This window comes from Zootoca vivipara, chromosome 2, assembly GCF_965207765.1.
Source record: "Zootoca vivipara chromosome 2, rZooViv2.hap1.1, whole genome shotgun sequence".
Taxonomy (NCBI): Eukaryota; Metazoa; Chordata; class Lepidosauria; order Squamata; family Lacertidae; genus Zootoca; species Zootoca vivipara.
Window position 1 is genome coordinate 11,333,715 of NC_142584.1, and position 20,832 is coordinate 11,354,546.

The following is a 20,832-nucleotide window of genomic DNA, read 5'->3' on the forward strand; positions in this document are numbered from 1 at the left end:
GGCTTCGTCGACGTGAACGCCCCGGGGACCAGGGCTTTGCCGAGCTGGCTGTGCAAGCGGCGACGTAACAAATGTCTGGTCCGAAGTCGCCTCTGGCGTTTGCAGGCCCATCAAGCCGACGGTGGGAGGCCTTGGGGAGTGTGAGGGAAGCGGTCAGTGTCCGGCGAAGAACCTGGGCCTCCGCCCCCTCCCCCGGTGGCGTACAAACGGCAACATGCAAGCAATTAGCTACCAAATCCCCAACAGGACTTAAGAGAGCCGTTTTGGGCTGGATTTATCCTCACAATTACGCACAAATCAGCCCCAGCCAGCGGTGGCAGAGGCTCTGTCGGGGGGGCTGTCGCGGTCCCTCTCCGCTCGTCACGGGGAGGTGCCGGCGGGCCCCCCTCGCAAACTCGCCTTACAAATGGGTCGCCGTCGCTGCCATCAATCCCACCCTGTGCTGCTGCTGCCCCCCCCCCAAACCACCCGCTCCGGAGACAGATATATAAAGGCAGCGCCAAAGCAAAAAGGGAAGCGCTTTGCAAGAGTGCAGAGAGCAGGCCTGGCAACATGGAAGCTGCCTACCTGCTGCTCGCCCTGGCATTGCTCTCCGGCAGCCTCAAGCCAGGCCAAAGCCTCGAGGAGGGGATCGGCTCCCAAGAGGCCGAGGAGCCCGACGGCTACCCGGAGAGACTCCTCAGCTGGATGGTGAGTGGCCTTTGACGAGACAGCGGCCTGGAGGGCAAGGGTGGGTGCCAAGCCAACTTCGATGCTGCTTAGTCAGTTCTTGCAGGGTGGTTGGGCATGGCTCTGTTCACAGACGCCACACACACACACACACACACACACACACACACACACACACACACACTTTTTTATCCTCCTCCCACAGCCCTGTGAGGTCAGCTGGGCTGAGAGAGTGTAGTAGACCCAGAGTCCCACAGTGAGCAAGCCTGGGTTGAAATCCCCAATCTGCTCATTGTGGGGCTTGAGTGAGGATTTGAACCTGACTCTACTCCAGGCATCCCCAAACTACGGCCCTCCAGATGTTTTGGCCTACAACTCCCATCATCCCTAGCTAACAGGACCAGTGGTCAGGGATGATGGAAATTGTAGTCCAAAACATCTGGAGGGCTGAAGTATGGGGATGCCTGCTCTATTCAGTCCTAGTCCAGCACACTAACCACTATGCCACAGTGACTTGTGGAGGTGTTTTGGGTCCCCTACCTAATTGAGAGTGGGAGAAAAGTTCGGCCAAGCTGGAAGTCATTGCTCCCTCCAGAAAGTCAGTACAGTATAACATAAACCCAGTATAACATAAACCCATAAACTTTCTTTTTCTTTCTTTCTTTCTTTCTTTCTTTCTTTCTTTCTTTCCTTCTTTCTTTCTTTCTTTCTTTCTTTCTTTCTTTCTTTCTTTCTTTCTTTCTTTCTTTTCCTTCCTTCCTTCCTTCCTTCCTTCCTTCCTTCCTTCCTTCCTTCCTTCCTTCCTTCCTTCCTTCTCTTTCTCTTTCTCTTTCTCTTTCTCTTTCTCTTTCTCTTTCTCTTTCTCCCTTTCTTTCCCAGACACTTGCTGAGATCCAGGCCGGAGAGGGTGGCATCATTGCAATTAGTGGGGCTCTAAGATTGATGGCGCTTGGGATCAAATTATCCTCAGCCACAAACTCACTAGGTGGCCTTGAGCAAGCCATACTACCTAGTCCTTTCTAGCTGCAAAATGGGCATAACAGTGCTTGCCTACCATGCAATGCTGTTGTAAAATATTCCTGTGAAGGTATGCAAAGTGCTTTGCATTATTAAGATGTTAACCCGAGCTCCTCCCGGATTTCATTTAGGGCTGGGTATATACCCTGTGACAACAACAGAGTCCTCAGAATCTTGGTTTCTTTTCCTTTCCTTTTTAAAAGCAAGTTTCTAAACATGGAAGTGTGAGGGTGAATCTCAGGAAGCCAAAAGCAAAAAGTGATCAGTCAGAGCCACAGGTACCCTGCATAGCTGTTTGCCCTCCCCATGCAGAGAAAATGAAATTATGCATAAGAAGCAAATATGCACAGATATTCACACAATTTTCAGAGCGTGTTAAGCCTATGTTGAAGCAAAGCAAACAGTGCGTCTTCCTGGCACCTTTAAAGATAAAGATGCTATTCAGAGTAGATGTACTGGAATTAATAAACGTGACTAGCTTGGGTCCATTTATTTCAGTGCGTCTACTCTACGTGAAACTTGTTGGCGACAACCCAGACGAATGTATTGTGGCATAAGCCTTAGTGGACTAGAGTCCCTTTCACCAGATGGAGCTTATGTCATAATAAATGTGTTCTTCATCTTTAAGGTGTCACGAGACTCTGTTGGATTTTGCCAATATTCACAATTTGTGTAAGGCAATCTCCCGAATTTCAGCTGTTTTTGGTGTACAAAGTGTGTGTGTGTATGTGCGTGTGAAATTGCAAAAAAATATACCGTAATTGGCTTGACATTATGTTGGGTGGATAGAGCTGACTGCTGCTCAAGATTTACCATCATTACGCAACTGTGAGGAGCCAGGCAGCTCAGTCTGCACAGCATGAGACTCGTAATCTCAAGGTTGAGGGTTCAAATATCGGACAAAAGGATTCCCACATTGCAGGGGGTTGGATACGTAAATCAGTGCCGGATTTACGTATAAGCTAAACAAGCTATAGTTTAGGGCCCCACTCCCTTGGGGGCCCCCAGAAAATTTAATTGTATTTCAGTTCAACAATTACTTTGATAAAATACATATTTTGTTATGTGCAAATGGCTTTAGATACCTATTAGGTCCATAAATTACCATATAGCATATATTCAACACACACACAAAAAAAAACCAGCGACAATTTGTTGTTGACGAAGGACAGCTAGACATATCAAGGGCCCCATTACCTTCAGTAGCTTAGGGCCGCATCAAACCTAAATCCGGCCCTGGACTAAATGATCCCCATGAACCATTCCACCTCTACAATTCTGATTGATTCTATGAATAATGCAATGCCCATGCTGTTTTCCCGGGTCCTCAAGCTACTTCCTGGTCTTGTAGGGAACTCGTCTCTTGTTGAATTTCTCAAATGACCCCCTGGCTTTTTATCTGTCCACCCAGCTGCAAGAAAATGAGGACCATCCTGTCCAGATCCCCCCTGAGGAGCATCCCCTGGGCGTCCTTCTCCGCTCCCTCCTTCATGCTGTGCAGAGACCTGGTCGCAGCCCCTCCTTCCTGTTCCAGCCCCAAAGGTAAGGAGTGTGCAGAGTTGATGCAGCCAAGCAGAAGCATGTATTCTGGCTACACTAGGGGGTGCACAAGTGGGTGGAGGGGGCGGTTCAGTTAATTTCCTCCTTCCTTTTTAAAGCTTCATTTGTGTTAATTTTCCAGTTCTTAGAATTACATCTGTTCTTTCATTTTGGCCATGGACTGGGATGGGAGACCCAGCAAGTCGTCTCCTGAAGATGGTTTGAGTGTTTTCCATCCGAATAGTATTTGCACGCATTCTAGCGTCTCCAAGGCCTCACAATTCCCACAGATCAGGCATAGGCTCCCCCATTTAAGAGTCCATTTTTAAGAGACAAACACAGCATCCTTGCTATCTAAATGAGCATTCCCACCTGTCAGTTTCATGGGTCTTAGACCCTCCATCCCTACAACCTTTTTTTCTGCAACTGCTCGGAACACCTTCCTGTGTTACCCATTGCAAAGCTGTGTTCTTAAAACTGAACAATTTTCCAATCGTTCCCTTGTCTTGTGTTCAAATCCCCACCCATCAATGCCTGTAGCAACAATAAGGGGACTCTGGTTCGTTTCAGTAGTTCTGGATGATGCAATTCTGTTCTCCTTGGGACGGCGGAGGGGGGAGGGGAAGGGCAAAACACTATTCCAAGACACCCAGCTGCATAGCTCTGCTTCCTTCTCACCATCCATCTGGCAGAAGTGAGGACCTGGTGGGGGCAAGCAGGGCAGAGAGGCCAGGGAGCTCCAAGTGCTGTGTTTTTGATTGCCAAAAATGTCCCCCAGGCAACCTGCTTTTGTGCCGCTTTCCATCTCTGTCCCTTTCTGCAGATTTGGTCGTGACGCCCGGGGCAGCTCCAGCAGCGGTGGCCTAATCAAGCCACGGGCTTGGGACGCCGTGGCTCCTCAGTTTCTGAGCATGGCTGTTCCGCAGCGCTTTGGCAAGAAGAAATGAAGTCGAGGACAGCAACGCACAGAACTGCCACCACCCAGTTCTTGCACCGAGAATTAGTGCCGAACTGGGTCGGAAAAGCCTCCCCCTTCTACTCTTCCTTCTGTGTCGTCCCTGGGTTACCCGGGTGACTGACCCTCCTGTTTAGGGGTTTGTGCTTTGCCACTTGCTAATAATAAAAATGGTTACATCTTGGAACCTACTACAATCTTTTCTGTCACGTAGGCTGGCTAGAGCAAGGATGTGGAGCCCGTGGTCCTCCTGACGTTGTCAAGACTTCCATTGTTCAGGCAGCGTTGCCATACAGCCGTTCTGTAAATCTTAACTCCCCCCCCCCCACACACACATAATGCACAATGAACTTATGGAACTCCCTGCCACTGGGGGGTCGCAACATGAGAAGCTGGTCACCAGAGCAAAGTGTGCCAAGAGTCCCACAAAATTTCTTCAGGAGGGGGAGGAGGATGGAGAGGAAAATTAGAGAAAACTACCCCCACCTATAGTGACCCCCACCTTTGGCTTCCCCAGCAGCTCCAGGGCTGCTTGGCTACCATTGGAGGGGAAGGAGCGATTTGACGCGTGTTTCAGCAAATTTAAGGTTAAATGAATGATGCTTTTGGGAAGGGGAAATTATTGGGGCTGTCATCTCTCCTTTGCCTTGGTCTCAAGCAAATTACTTGCCTCCATCTCACCCATTATCTTGTTTCTAAGAGCAACCACCCAAATGCCTCTGGAAAGCATATGATAATGCCAGCGGTGGGAGCATCCCCTGCATTCAGAAGTAACTGCCTTCTGGCCTGGATAGCTCCATAACCCCAAGTTTGCAGGTTCAATTTCCTGCACTGCAGGCAGTTGGATGAGATGATCATCAGGGTCCTTTGCAACTCCACAATTCTATATCTTTGACCGCTTCAATTCAAGAATAATGGATAATGGGACCATTTAATTCTGCCTTAGGGCCTCAGTCTGATGCAGCAGTGGTCAGCAGGTGTACAATTCTAGATGTGTCTGTGGACAGCGACTGTGGGGAACCTGTAGCACCCCCTTTCCACTGTTGGTGGTGGTCTCCAACTCCCATCAGCCCCAGCTAGCATGGCTAATGACCAAGGATCATGGGAGTTGCAAGATCTGGAGGGCTGCAGGCTCCCTCATCTCAGGGCGGGCTCACTGGGTAAAAGAAGACATTTTCTTATTAAAAAAAATCTGGTTTATTGCAACTCCCAGTTATGGCAGAAATGGTCAGTGTTTGTCCCTCCACAACGAGGAAAAAAACAAGGTGATTGGCATCAGGTGAGCCACAGAGGTGGGACTACCCTGACCTCCCAGCAGCCCCCCCCCCCAGCACTTAGCGCTCAGAGCTACAAGTCTCTGTGAGCCTAGTCTCTGCTGCAGGTTCAGCAAACCCCTCTCCAAGTCTTGAATTCAGTACATCCTTTAGCAGGCTGGAAGATGGAGACAAGCTGTTTGGGGGGTTCCCGGGTGCCCAGAGTCTTCCGTGTGGCCTCACCTGCCCCCTGCCATGATCTTAAGGTACTGAAGGGCATTGCGGGCAGCATCTGCACGCGCGGCATGGCGGGACATGGCCGAGCCGTGGCACACCGTGGTTGGCTGTGTTGAGAGCTCCACCAGGCACTGGTACAGGCCGCTTAAACTCATCTCATCTGCAGGAAGAGAAAAGGTACCGCATCATCCAGGCCAGCAAAACAACATCTCTGCGTACAGCCTGCTCTGTCTGGAAGGTTCAGGGTGGGTACTAACTTGATACATGTGGAATGGATCTAGGGGTCTTGGTGGACCACAAGCTTAACATGTGTCAACAGTGTGATGCAGCAGCAATAAAAGCTAGTACTGGCTGCATCTACAGAAGTATAGTGTCCAGATCAAGGGAAGTTATAGTTCCACTCCGTTCTGCCTTGGTCAGACCACAGCTGGAATACTGTGACTAATTCTGGTTGCCACGATTTAAGAAGAATATTGAGAAGCTGGAACATGAGCAGAGGCGGGGAGCCAAGATGGTCAAGGGCCTGGAAACCAAGTCTTATGAGGAACAGTTGAAGGAGCTGGATATGTTTAGCCTGAAAGACTGAGAGGAAATATGATAGCCATCTTCAAATATCTTAAGGGCTGTCACATGGAAGATGGAGCAAGCTTGTTTTCTCTTGCTCTTGAGGTAGGACTCAAACCAATGGATTCAAGGTACAAGAAAGGAGATTCCAACTAAACATCGGGGGGGGGGGAATTCTGACAGTATCAGGGGGGGAAATTCTGACAGTAGGAGCTATTTGACGGTGGAACGGTCTCCCTTGTGAGATTGTGGACTCTCCTTCCTTAAAGGTTTCTAATCAGAGATTGGATGGTCAACTGTCAGGGATGCTTTAGCTGTGTTTCCTGCACTGCAGGGGGTTGGACTAGATGACCCTTAGGGTCCCTTCCAACTCTGCAATTCTATGAAAATTAAAACAGGTTGGTTCTTCAAATGGAAGAATTCAGTTTAATTCAAATTTGGCATCTTTGGATTAAAGCAGAGCAAGAGGAAAGCAAAATGTGCACATTTCCTAACGCTCAAGTCTGGGGACAGCAGGTGTACGGAGGCATAAGGAACTGTTGATTCACAGGCTGGCATAAATTGGGATGTCGCAGCCCATTTCCCTTTTCATTCCCACAGGGCAACTGGCCTTATATGGCTGGAGTCAGGCCCCAACGACCCACTGCTGGGCAAGTAGCAATGCTACAGCAGATATTAATCTAAGTCATCTGTCAGTTCCCTTTAATGTGGGGAGAGGGACTTGGCAGGATTCTCAGCACAAATCCATGAGGAAGACAAAAGGGCAGAGGCACAATAACAGCTTATTTTTAGTTATTTTAGAAAATAAGAAATGGGGGTGGGGGGGTCCCTGGGAGCCACAAAATACCCTGCAATGTGGGCTTATGTGGCCCATAGGTTGTGGGCTTCGCCACACCTGCCACAGACCAATGATAAAGTGATGAATGCCAAAGTTCTGTCCCCAAATCTAGCTTGCGCCCTGACCAAAGCCTTTGCTTCCCTGCAGTGGATTACTGAGACAGAATCCAAGCTCCTCCCAGGCTTTTTTCTTGAGCATTTCTTGAGTGGTCATGTGGGTGGGTAGCTTTCAACTTGCTGGGCTACTTCTGGGTGGTTTTTGGGGGTCACTTGACTGCTCAACTTGCAAGTAGACAATATAAATTTTCACACTTTCAAATCAATAAGGATGCACACATACGCAGGGGGCTTTTCAGAAAAGGTAGGGTCCTGCCGTTCTCTCAAGGAAACAATTCCTCCCCCTCCCCTGTGCCTCATTATTTACCAATGTCAAGGTAGCTAATATCAAAGCTCTGTTCTTCGGACAGCTCCTGCAAGAGGCTGCAGAACCCAGCATTCAGCACTCCCAGGGGATGGCTTTTGAGGTGCAGAATCTTCTCCCCCACTGAGTTGCGCAGAGAGTCCCAGGTGCAGCCAGACCCCCGACCCTTTCCTCCATCCACCTTGGTTCCTGCAATCTGAAGAGTGGAAGAGAGAGAACACGGGATGGATGTCTGTTCCGGCCGCCCACCTTCCATTATTCTCAGCAAGGCGCTGCCTTCCCAGGTGGTGCTGACCAAGAAGCGAGAGGCCACAGCCTCTGCAAGTTTCCTCAAGCAACTCTCGTGACCACAGCTTCGTCCTAACCCAGGGATGGGGGAACTGTGGCCCTCAAGATGTTTTGGGGGTTCCCAAGGTGGGACTCCCAAGGGATCCAGTAGAGCATCGAGCAGCCACTGGTAGAGCCTTATCCTTCATGAATTTATCTAATTTTCTTACAAAGCCATCCAGGTTGGTGGCCATCGCTACTTCTTGCCATAAGACGTCTTGGAAGGTACGTTTGTTTAATTTGCCAAAGAGGCTGCTCCCCTCTTCGGAGCAAGTTCCCAGTTTCTGCAAAGCCTGTCACGCCCCATCAGCAAGCTACATAACAAGCTCATCTACGGCTGCCCGACTCTGGCTTCTCTCTCCCCACCGCTCAGACTCACAATCGAGAACTGGTCTTCCTCCAATTCGGCCTCACTGCCCTCTCGCGGGTCCAGAGGCACGTTGTGAATCCGCACCAGCATCTTGGCTGCGGCGTTGCGCTTGGCCAGTTTTTTGGAGGTGCCACTGCCTAGAGAGAGAAGAAATGGCAAAACGGTGATCTGGAAGGGGGCTGCGATATGTTGAAAGAGGAGAGGGCAGAGAAGGGTGGGGGGCAGCCTGGGGTGCAAGTGGACTGCAAGAGCCTACACCTCTTCCTGATTCCCTCAGGCTTGCCCCATCAAGCCTGACTGCTGCTGTTGTTTTTTTAGCTCCTGGGCATTGATCTTGCCTTGCAGCCCATCCAGCCTGCCTGACGCAGAAAGCACAACAGCAGCTGTTAAAGAACATGTTTTTACATAACTGACACAGCTTGTCCACTTGCAAATGGTGTGGAGTTCTTTTTCCTTGGCGCAGAAGCTTTGCAGCCAACCGGGGAGCCTAACTTGAGTGCCTGCAGAGCCTATGGGACTGCAGTTGTGCACTCCTGGTCCTTACAGCCCAGATCAGTGTCTCCCAAGTCCTCTCTGTGGAGCTCAATGCTTTCCCTCTGATTTCCTGCATCCCTCTTGTCAGGTGCATTGGCCCTTGCCTCCTAAGTTCTAAGGAGCCTCTATGGGAAAACTTCCCATCATGCACAGGGCACTGCAAATCACAAACAGTTTAAAAGCATGAGCATGAGTTTAAAAGCTGATGCCATACCTATTTCAATAAACCTTTCAACCCGGCAGGTCATTGTGAATTCCTTGCGGTGGGCAGGCCCTGACTCCTGAGTAACAGTGTATTCGGGGAGCCGCCAGCCCTTCTGCACCACCAGCTCCTGGAGAGAGAGAGACAGCTTTAGAAAGGCAATCGCCTCTTCCTTTCTGTGCCTGGATTCCTAGAGGGAATGGCAACTCAGGACACTACCATTGCAGCGGAGGCATCTAAAGCAGCAGTTTGGGTATAAGCCCAATTAAATTAGGCAACACTTATTTCTGGAGAAAGCACATACGTAGGTTTGGGCTGCAAAGTGTAACTGGGAGGAAAATCAAGACAGGGTACTGAAGCCTGGCTATACAGTCATATTGGGATCTGAGAGTGGTTTGCCAAAAGGAGGATGGATACAAAACAACAGACTATTAGTAGCTCTGGATGATGCAGCAAATGGGAGCAGCATTCAACTCACAGCATCAAGGATGAAGGCTTCTGCTCAAAACCCTGTTTGGAATCCTCTTGGAGGTGGGTGTGCCCAATTTCGTTCCAGAGCTACAGCAAATACATGTTGTTCCTATCCTAAGTTCCACGAGCAAAAAAGCCTTGCACGCCCTTCCAAGCTTGCTTAACTAATATGGCTTCAAAAGCTGCTCCCATACAAAACAGACTTTTAAAAAAGTGCTGGATGGTGACACCAAATTTTCCCTTTGGTATGCCAGCTTGCATTCCAAAACCAGGACTTTAGGGTAGCCTTAGAATTTATAAAACAAGCAATGAGAAGAACGGGGTGGGGAATGAAACGGGCGACAAGGTGCTGCTGGCAAGGACTCTTTCTGCTGTAGGGCAAAGTGTTGATCCACCAACTTCTGACTAAGAGTACTCACTTATGCACCTCCTCCTGTAAGTGCTTGGGGCTGAAGGAAGCCACAGCCGAGAGAGCGACCTACCTGCAGTGCGCCAACCGGGTTGCACTCCGACTGCTGTGGTGATACTGGGGGCTTCATGTCTATTGCGGAACTTCTGGGTAAAAAGAGGGCACAAGGTGAAGGGTTCTCCCTGGTGGTTCTGCTGCCCCAAATCCAAACACCCCGCCCACGCTATGAAGTAGCCAGAGGTAGGGGAACATAGAAGCCCTTCCGGGGAGCCAGCTGAGAAGGGGCCTCATCAGAGAGAGCCTCGCCTACAGCTGGCACTAGAGCTAGACGATGTCAGCTTTTCGACATCGCAATGTATCACCACCTAAACCTCATGACATAGCAATACATTGCGGTGTTGAAAAGGAAGGAAGATCGGCCCCGCGAGGTGCCGGGGTGAAACCACCACGGCTCCCTTCGCCGCCAACACCAGGCACAGGGAGGAAGGAGGCAGCAGCCTGAGAAGGTAAGCCCCACCCACAATATACTGTAGGGTGAAGGTGCCAGTGTACTCTGGCCCTCAAACCAGTCTTGGACGATGTATTGATACATCGCCCAGGCCTAGTTGGTGCTCCACTGTAGGGCAAGGCATGGACCCTCCAATCAGCATTAAGAGGGGAGCTGATGGTAGACTGAAAGGGGATCTTCCTACCACACAGCCACCCACAGCCTGTGTCTCCAGGTTCAAGCAAGATCTTTTACTTCCCCTCCTGTACCTTGAGTGGAGAATACCTGCTGGAATGTGTACCCACCCCACACCCAAGCTGATGCTTTGAAGCCCATGGAAAAGCCACTGGTGGGGGGGGGAGCAAGGTCAGACACAAGGGAAGAACCCGCCGCATGCACCAGCTTATTCCAGTATGCAGTGATGGCCTATAGGGAAATCTGGGTGCATGCGAAGCAGCCAGAGGACTCTGGGCAGCCCACTCCTTGTGCTTTTGTCTTTCGCTTCCATCCCATTACCTGGGAGACGCAACCGGCAAGGTGGGTACAGGCTCGTTGACTGGAGCGGTGGTCTGAGCCAAGGGCTCTAGAGAGAAAGGAGAGCTTCGGAATACAAGGTGACAAAATTAAAGCACACTCAGTAGGAGGAGCGCATGCAGTGGAAGAAACTTCCCGAAATGAGAGACTGCTCCCGTGCCATCCCCCAGAACTTGGGTGCAGGCACTTCCTGCTCTCTAGCAAGGTTCCCTCTACCCAAACTCCCCTCAACTGCAGAGGCCTGTGCAGAAATGCTCAATGCTGAACTCTCCTGTTCCCATGACTGTGCGCAATCTGTGCACCTGTGATTGTGCTGCTCGGTTTGTATCACGGAATGCAAACCACAGATTTCAACTTCTTTTAAAGTTTCTGTCCCTCTTTGGCCTGGTTAGCACATGACACTAAGCTTACTTATTTAGTGGCTTACTTATCAACAACCTCTTTGTCCTAACTGCCTGAAATTTAGCTTTCATAGGCAGTAAGCAGCTAGAGAGGATGTTGTAGACAGAAGATTCCCTGGGCATTTCATTTTCTAATAAGTGCATGGGAGAAGGGGGGGGATTCCGGCCTTTTGTACAGACTGTGCATAGCCCTCACCTGGCTTCTTCCACTGCTGCTGGCTCCAGCATGTTTCCTCCCTTGAGAAGCCGGAGTGCCACCTCTGCTGCCTTGTGCTTGGCTGCCTTTTTGCTAGGGCCTTGGCCTAAGGACAGGAGAAGGGAGAGAAAGCAGGTCGTGACACAAGGATGCAAGGGCAACTCAGAAGGGCAAACACAGAAACTTATTTATATCCCGGCCTTCCTTCCATAATGGAAGGTAGCATATATGGGACTTCCATGATGACCAGATCCAGGTGCAATCTGCACTGAAGCTCCTTGTTTGCAAGGTGTGACTGTGCTGGTATTTCTCACAAATGCGGCACATGGACAGAGCACAGCACTGCATCTCATTTGCAACAGCATTACATACTATATGCCACTGTGAACTGCAATAACAAGCAGTGTGGGAAGAAGGTATGCTTGAAAGCTCTCTCTTTCTCCTATATCCACATGCACTTCCATGCCTCCACAGACAGTTAAGCCCAGCCAATGGAGAGAGAGATGTCTCCATCAACTTGCATAGGGAGAGGTGGGAGAGACTGGAGCCACAGAAGTGCGTGTGTGTGCGTGCAGAAAGCTTACCCCTCCACACACATAAAATGAGGACCCTGTTATCGCAAGGATCCTTGCTTGGGGGGGTGGGCCACACACACCGCACCACCACCTGTTCCCAGGAATCCAACCTCTTCTTCCTCCCTCTCCTTATGCAAGTCAATGAAAAAATAAGTTTCACTGAAACAATGAGGGGAGGGAGGAACCTCAGACAGGGTCCTTCACAGGTGAGATCCCACCCCATCTGTTTCTGTATCACCAGCAGCAGCACCCACAATTGCACTCCTAACATTATCACAAACATAACCCTCTTGCCTACCCCTCTCCATCAAGATATGAGGGAAAGTGCTTCCAAGTTAAGCATACATGCACATTTAGAAGTAGCATCCCAAAAAATAAAATAAACTATGACCGTCCAGTCACTGAGAGTAAAATTTAATTCCTACAAATTCACTCCCACCCCTGCTGAAATTAAATGTTAATGAAGGGCTAGAGGGAAGAAAGGGCTGAGTGCCTTTTGCAGGATCCAAGCCACTCCGGCTGATAATAGTAATATAATAGTGTGAGGCTGATTCACATTAAAATCACTGCGAAAGAAAAAAGACAAGTAAAATAGTTGTGAAAGTAGTTGTAAAAAAATCATGGGATAAAGGGATAGAAATTGTGGTATTGTGGGACACGGGTGACGGTGTGGGTTAAACCACAGAGCCTAGGGCTTGCAGATCAGAAGGTTGGCGGTTAGAATCTCCATGACGGGGTGAGCTCCCGTTGTTCGGTCCCAGCTCCTGCCAACCTAGCAGTTCGAAAGCATGTCAAAGTGCAAGTAGATAAATAGGTACCGCTCTGGCAGGAAGGTAAACAGCATTTCAGTGCGCTGCTCTGGTTTGCCAGAAGCAGCTTAGTCATGCTGGCCACATGACCCGGAAGCTGTATGCCGGCTCCCTCGGCTAGTAAAGCGAGATGAGCGCCGCAACCCCAGAGTTGTCCGCGACGGGACCTAACGGTCAGGGGCCGCTTTACCCTTTTGAATTGTGTTATTATTGCTTGTTGGGACAGGTGCCGTGCATGTAAGCAACGAGTAGCAGCATCAGCAGGGGGAAATGCTGGGCTTTAGCAAGGCTGTGCACAGCCCTGTTCAAACCAGATGCAGCATTTGTCATTGCAGCTTTATGACATCACAATCAGGCCTTGGCAACTCAACTGTGGCATGAGAAGCAGTGTCAGTCAAGTCTAGGTGGAGGCTCCCTTCAAAGCCTGCAGCTCCACCTGCCCTAATCTGCCTCTTGATTATATCTTGTTATAGCTCTGCATGACTTTCTAAGAAGAGTCTGCTGGATCAGGTTAATGGAGCAACTATTCCAGCATCCTGTTCTCTTGTTGGTCAGCTGACAGTAGGCCAATGAGCTCTCCAAGAAAAGCTGCCAAGAGCCCAGCAGCGAGAAACCCAACCCTGTGAGGACATCTGGTGAGTGTGACAGAACCAACAAGTAACTCAAGGTCCCAAGTTCTGAGAGGAAGAGGGTACCAAATAGGTTACAACAAGAAGTCTAGAAACTAGGATCTCCTGCTTTCTACTCCCCAAATCTAGAAGTGAGTGAGTTAGCTGTAGTGAGTCAGGACAGCCTTCTCCAACCTGGTACCCTCCAGTTGTTGCCAGACCACAACCCAGAAAAACTACCTTGGAATGTACTGCTGCTGCCGCGCTGGTGGGTTAAGAAGCCCCTTTGCAGAGAGAGTAAGTCAACTGGCACTGGGGTGATATTTTGAATCGCTCTGTGTTTACACTGAGTTGTGTTAATTGTTTGATGAATTGATTTTGTTTTTGCTTTATTTATATGCTACTGTGCTCTTGATACAATTATTATTATTATTGTTAGCGCTTGTTAATTTTCACAGCTATTGTTATTATGGTGGGCTGCTTTGAGCTCTACACTGTAGTTGGAAAAGCAAATCATAGTGGGGAAGGAGAGCTGAAGATAATGTCAATATATTCCACATCTGGAAACCAATGTGCCCCTTTGCTTTTGGATAGTACATGGGTAGACGAGTCTATAAGGCCTGATGTATATTTTGCTCTAAGATGCTTAGTTTGGTCAGAATTGAGTATACACTTCCAAAGATAACACTCAATACAATACTTCTGGTAAATGAGCCACCATAGCCACTAAAGGGCTGTGAAAATTTGAGTCCCGGGCTTTTTAGACTTGTCTACCCATGCTGCGGTGTGGGTTAAACCACAGAGCCTAGGGCTTGCCGATCAGAAGGTTGGCGGTTCGAATCCCCACGATGGGGTGAGCTCCCGTTGCTCGGTCCCAGCTCCTGCCAACCTAGCAGTTTGAAAGCACATCAAAGTGCAGGTAGATAAATAGGTACCGCTACAGCAGGAAGGTAAGTGGCGTTTCCATGTGCTGCTCTGGTTCGCCAAAGTGGCTTTGTCATGCTGGCCACATGACCTGGAAGCTGTACACCGGCTCCCTTGGCCAATAACACGAGATGAGCACCGCAACCCCAGAGTCGGTCACGACTGGACCTAGTGGTCAGGGGTCCCTTTACCTTTACCCATGTATAATCTTTAAACGCAAGGGGCACATTGGTTGCAAGATGTGATTTTTCCCCCAGCTCCCCTACCCCTCTAATACAAATGTCAAATCAAACCAAATCATGCTGGCTGGGGCTGTTAAGAGGAGTGTGCATCCAACAACATCTGAAGGGCCACAGGTTCCCTATCTGTGGCCTAAAAGGTTCCCAATTTTTTTTGTATTGGGGGAAGAGAAGTTATGTTCAGCTCAACAGCCAGCTCAGAACCCCATGCAATGGATTCTGGCAGGTGACCATGACAACCCATCTATCAGTTATGTGACATCATAATGATGTTGTGTTCTTGACAAGTGGGTGTAGGATCTGGCCCATGGAACCAAAAAAGATTCCCCACTCCTAGATAAAAGGTAAGGGGACCAGTGTGCTAAAGAGGAGCTTGTATTAGAGGGAGCCCCTCAAAGTAGGGGCAAACCCAAAGTTAACTGGAAGCAGGCAGAAGGCCCAGTTCAAAAGCACAACTGGAGAAACTCCATCCCCTTTCTGCTGCTGAGACAAATATGAAGGACTGTAGAAGACATGCAATCTTCTCTAGCCTACCCCCAAATTTGAGAGATCTTAACCTCTCCTCTTCCTCCCCTGCCCAAATTCTACTGGTTTATCCACACTCCCGTTCTTTACCACAACTAACCGGTGCAGCTGATGTCTCCAACAGTGACGCGAAAGGTGAAGTTGGGCTGGTGTGCTTGTCCCTCGGCTTTCAGTAGATCATACACAGGGGTTTTGCCTATGCGTGTCCCATACTCCTGCAGCAGGCTGATAGGGGTCTTGCCAGGGTTGGACGCCAGCATTTGCTCTATACTGAGGGTAAAAAGGAGACAAAGATGGATCTTGGAAGCCACCTTACTCTTCCACCGGGGCTCCTTTTACCCAGTAGTGTTTCTCTGTCTTCCATGATTCCATCGTCTGCAACGAAGGATGTGCTTGTCTCTTCCCCCCCACACCTTCTATAATTTGTGGGAGCTCCTAAAACTCCTACTACTGCCAAAGTTCCTTCAACAGCAAATGTACAATGAGGTCAGCCCATCCCTCCCAGCTTCATGGATTACTTAGCTCCTGTTGTCTTTTAACTGGGATAATTACGGTCTTTCAATGCATTCTTATGAGAGATGTAGGGTTTCTAGTTTAGGAAGTGTGGAAAAGTTACCTTGCTGGATCAGACCAAAAGCAAGAGCGGCCAGCCTGATGCTCACAAAAATAGAATTACTGATAGGTAGGGACAGGGTACCTGTTGCTGGGGCTACAAGTCACATTATCCCTACCAACTGGTTTTGCCGGTGGGTCTGATAAGAGATGGCATCTGATAAGAGATGACACCTGTAGGACCACAGCTTCTCCTCTCCAGCATAAAGGCTGCAGCGATTGTTTCCTGTTAGTAAGTTTCCTGGTACAAGCAAGCTCAGTTTTGCTATGATGGCTAAACAGCCACTGAGAAAACTAAAATCCTTATAAGCCTTGATTCCAGAACAATTGAAGAACAAATGTTCAATTATACAATCTCCCTAATCTCCCTTTCCTGAGCAAGGTGGTCGTGGACCAAATCCAGGGGCTCTTGGAGGAAACGGATATTCCTCAGTTTCCTAGGTTCAGTTTTGGCACAGAAACAGCTCCTTGACCTCTCAGCGTCTTTTGATACCATTGGCCATGCTATCCTTCTGAAGCAGCTGTCCCTTGGATGGTTGTTCCTAGAGGGTGTTGCTTGGGGAGTGTTTTTCAGCCCTGTGGAGCCTTCAATGTGGGCTTCCACAGGGTTCAGTCCTATCCCCTATGCTGTTTAACATCAAGTTGTCAGCAATATGCTGGTGATACTCAGCTCTACTCATTTACATCTGCAGATGAGGTAGTGGAAGTGCTGGAATGGTATCTAGCCTTAAATCATGGGCTGGGTAAAAGCCAATGAACTGAAATTCAATCCAGATAAGACTGAGGCACTGTTAGTGGATAGTTCCCCAGGTCAGAAGACTGGGAGGTTGCCTGCTCTTGATGTGATTACACACATCAAGTATGGGTATGGGTATATAGCTTGTGGGTACTCCTGGACCCTTTGCTGTCACTTGAGGCTCCGGTGTCCTCAGTGGCATTGAGTGCCTTCCATCAGCTTTGGTTGGTGGCCCAGCTGCACCCCTATCTGGACAGGGATAGCCTAACTACTGTTGTCTATGCTCTAGTAACCTTAAGGTTAGATTACTGCAATGTGTTATACGTAGGGCTGCCTCTGAAGAAGTTTTGGAAACTTTAGCTAGTGCACAATTCAGCAGCCAGGTTGCTTACTGGGAAAGACAGTTTGAGCACATTACACTGATCCTGATCCGGCTGCACTGGCTACCAAGTAGTTTCTGGGCCCAATTCAAAGTGTTGGTTTTGACCTTCAAGAGAGAAGATTCCACCTAAACATTAGGAAGAACTTCCTGACAGTAAGAGCTGTTCGGCAGTGGAAATTGCTACCAAGGAGTGTGGTGGAGTCTCCTTCTTTGGAGGTCTTTAAGCAGAGGCTTGACAGGCATATGTCAAGAATGCTTTGGTGGTGTTTCCTGCTTGGCAGGGGGTTGGACTGGATGGCCCTTATGGTCTCTTCCAACTCTATGATTCTATGATTCTATGACCTATAAAGCCTTAAATGGCTCAGGACTGCAATACCTCAAAGACCACTTCTTTCCATATGAACCTACCTGGGCCCTGAGATCATCCTCTGAGGCCCTTCTTCGTGTGCCTCCTCCACAAGAGGTCTGGAGGGCGGCAACACAAGAACAGGCCTTTTCTTCAGAGGCTCCCCATTTGTGGAATGCTCTCCCTCCCCAGGGAGGCTTGCCTGCCACTTTATACACCTTTAGGCACCAGGCAAAAATATTCCTCTGTAACTAGGCCTTTGGCTGACTGACATCCAATGCCCATTGAAATGGTGAATGGGGGGATTATTGGGTTGTTCCTGTTTTTACTTTTTGTTATGTCTCTTGTGTTTCTGTCTTGTCATTTTATGCTGTGAACCACCCTGAGACCTGCGGCTATAGGGAAGTACACAAATTTAATAAATAACACAAGCGTCTGTCAAAATAAACTCCTGCTGGCTTGCAGCTTTGTGCCCCCTTAAATACGGTAAATCTTAATGAAGTCATTAATGCTTATGTAAGCCCCTCAGCGGCACCAAGGTCCCTATAAACATGCAGAAAGCTGGTGCAGTCTCAGGAAATCGTTTTCACAGAACTGTGGAGTTGGAAGGGACCGCAAGGGTCACCTATAGTCCAACGCCCTCGCACTGAGGAAATCTTTTGCCCAACGTGGGGCTCGAACCCACAACCCTGGGATTGAGCCTTGCGCTCTACCAATGGAGCCACGCTTTCAGGTCCGCCCCCCCCCCCCCGCCTCCTATATGGCAGACAATAAGGCTGCGCTCCTATACCTGCCCTCCTGGGAGTGAGCCGCGACGGGCACCTGGATAGACAGGTGTAGGACTGTGCTGCAGATGGTGGTGTCCTCTGGACTGCGCACCCCTAGGGAGTGGCAGGATGGCTCGCTGTCGCCCCCAGCCCCATCCCTCTTAGTCAGGACCCATCCTCGAACGGAATCCCTCCTCCAAAAATTGCCCAGGGCATGGGAGATGCCGCACTTGGGCCTTCCCGTTATCATGGCAGCGCCAGGCCCGAGCGAAGCTCTCCCCGCGCTGCTTCTTCCATGAGGGGTATCCTAGCAACGGCGCCCTAGGGGGCGGGGCTTCTCCTCCTCCTGCCTCCCTCCCTCCCTCGCCCCGCCCGTCTCTTAGCAACGGCGCGGGCGGATTCGTTCACCTGGGGAAGCCGCCGCAGCTCCTCGCGCTCCCGCAAGGCTCCTCCGCCTCCTCCTCGCTCATTCCCTCCTCCTGCCCCGCCGCCGCCGCCGCCACCGCAACGCCCGCCGCCCTCCAGCCCGGTTCACAATGGCCGGGAGAGAGGAAGCGGCGGCCCCGCCACCCGGCCGCCGCCGCCTCCGGAGCGCTGCGAGGCGCATCCTGGAAGTTGGAGTCCGGCGCCGGGCCCAGAGCGCGAGGCGGCTTCGGTAAGGGGACTACGCCTCCCAGAAGGCCGTTCGGCCGCACAGCGAGCAGAGGCTGGCCTTGTCCCATCGCTGCGGGGCGGCTGTCCCGCGCTGTACGCTGGGAGTAGTAGTCTCCGGCGGTCATAGACATAGATACAGCGACAGACAAATAGTATTTATTTCGCTTGCCATCAGGCCAAAGTATCTTTATTTCGGTCAAAGACCAGAAAGCAAGTTATAATAAATATGACATTGGAGATTGAAATATCTTAAAAAAGAAAAATAATAAAATAAAATAATTAAAATAAAGTAGAATTACAATCCAATTCACAGAATTGATGCTTACATTTAAAATTGAGTTTTAGCCTTTTAAGATTTTAAAATTTTAATTTAATAGATCTCTGCTACTTATTACCACTTGTATGTAACGAGAGCAACACCCAGTCAAAGGGGGTACACCCAAGGGAGGCTTAGCCCTACTGTTCTCAACGCAGATACAAGCTAACATTACTCAACTACCCTTCAACGTTGAATGGGCCGTAGCAGCAATTTTAGGCTATCAGTGCCGGATTTACGTACAGTATAAGCTAAACAAGCTATAGCTTAGGGCCCCATCTCTTGCCCCCCCCCAAAAGGAAAAAAAACTGGGTGTACATTTCCAAAATATAAGATAAAAACAAATAAAATAAAACCTACATACAGCAACAGTATTTTGCGTTGTGTAGGCTCCTATGATGTAAGTTATGGGCCCCACCTGCTAGCCTGCTCCCTAAAATATCACTGGTTTGCTCATTTCTGTATATAGGATGCCTACATTCTGCTATTATTAGTAGTTTGCATCGTATATATACACCTATTATTATTATTTCATGTTACAGCAAGTTTCTAGAGACTAGGTTATGAGTCTTTGTAAATTGTGTTTCTAAAGAAACTTTTGTTATCGCCAAATGCCAATGTGTTTGCATTATTAAGTTTGTATGAATAAAAAAATCATTTTAAGTTACAGCTTAATAATTATTTCACTATTAATATACTACTTCTTAATTGTATTTCAGTTCAACAATTACTTTGATAAAATACATATTTTGTTATGTGCAAATGGCTTTAGATACCGGTACCTATTAGGTCCATAAATTACCATATAGCATATATTCAACACAAAAAAACAGCGACAATTTCTTGTTGACAAAGGGCAGCTGGACATATAAAGGGCCCCATTACGTACCTTCAGTAGCTTAGGGCCTCATTAAACCTAAATCCGGCCCTGGTTGCCATGGGGGTAGATAGGGTTTTGTTAAGGGGGTGGGGACAAAATGTTGTTGAGCTATTTTGGGGGAGATCACCCAAATTTTGTTGAGCTTCATTGGGAGATCACGGGTAAAATTCCCCCCAAAAAATATATTACCGGGGGGGGGGGAGGCTTCTGCTGGTGAGGGGGTAAAACTACAGAGGTGTTTTTTTAAATGCTTTTCAATCATTTCTGACGTCTACGCTCATGAACGTTGCATACTGTTAAGGCACCTGGTACAAGCACCCACGCCCTGCCAAAGCGATGCTCGGCTTAAACACAATAATGAGGGATGAAGCTGCCAGTGAAACAAGGAATAATAGAATTGTAGAATTGGAAGGGACCACAAGGGCCAAACCCCTGCAACGCAGGAATCTTTTCCCCAATGTGGGGCTCAAACCCACGACCCTGGGATTAAGAGCCTCACGCTCTGCTGACTGAGCTATCCAGGGTAACTTGGGTTCGTGATTGATTGGTTTTTACTTTATATGCTGCTTTTCCCACAACAAGCTGCGTCCCCAAAACGGCTTGCAGGGGGGAAATCAAAACATGAAAAATAAGAGAACACTGGAAATGCAAATATGTATACAAAATGACACACACACACCCCCAAAAAATCTGCAAGTTACAGAATAAATTCAGTATTTAAAAATAAATAAATAAACCAAACCACCAATCCAGGCATAAGTACAGGGGTACCTCTGGTTAAGAACTTAATTCGTTCCGGAGGTCCGTTCTTAACCTGAAACTGTTCTTAACCTGAAGCACCACTTTAGCTAACGGGACCTCCCACTGCCGCCACGCCACCGTCATGCGATTTCTTTTCTCATCCTGAAGCAAAGTTCTTAACCTGAGGTACTATTTCTGGGTTATTTCTTTTACTCGGCTACGAGTGATCGCCGAAGAAGAAGATAGAATTTGCAGTCTGCGGCTTGACACGAAGCTTAAGGATGTGTAACTACAG

At 48.9% G+C, this 20,832-nt stretch overlaps 2 protein-coding genes across 5 annotated transcripts; one reads left to right on the plus strand and one right to left on the minus strand.

Moving 5' to 3' along the window:
* The first annotated feature begins 243 nt into the window (after positions 1 to 243).
* NPFF (neuropeptide FF-amide peptide precursor) lies at positions 244 to 4,364 on the plus strand. The gene is made up of 3 exons (XM_035107932.3): positions 244 to 690; positions 3,098 to 3,228; positions 4,049 to 4,364. Exons 1-3 carry the CDS (start codon positions 553 to 555, stop codon positions 4,170 to 4,172), a joined length of 393 nt encoding a protein of 130 aa, XP_034963823.1. The 5' UTR covers positions 244 to 552; the 3' UTR covers positions 4,173 to 4,364.
* Positions 4,365 to 5,353: 989 nt separating this feature from the next.
* TARBP2 (TARBP2 subunit of RISC loading complex) lies at positions 5,354 to 18,616 on the minus strand. Of its 4 annotated transcripts, none has more exons than XM_088661314.1 (9): positions 18,355 to 18,616; positions 15,204 to 15,373; positions 11,424 to 11,529; positions 10,809 to 10,892; positions 9,879 to 9,948; positions 8,938 to 9,055; positions 8,199 to 8,326; positions 7,496 to 7,688; positions 5,354 to 5,830 (listed from the first exon to the last, which is right to left on the minus strand). In XM_088661314.1, exons 1-9 carry the CDS (start codon positions 18,414 to 18,416, stop codon positions 5,673 to 5,675), a joined length of 1,089 nt encoding a protein of 362 aa, XP_088517440.1. In that variant the 5' UTR covers positions 18,417 to 18,616; the 3' UTR covers positions 5,354 to 5,672. The 4 variants fall into 4 exon arrangements, with proteins under 4 accessions (XP_088517440.1, XP_034956244.1, XP_088517442.1 ...); XM_035100353.3 differs by having other exon boundaries at positions 9,879 to 9,951; XM_088661316.1 differs by lacking the exon at positions 18,355 to 18,616 and adding an exon at positions 17,970 to 18,258.
* Positions 18,617 to 20,832: the final 2,216 nt, after the last annotated feature.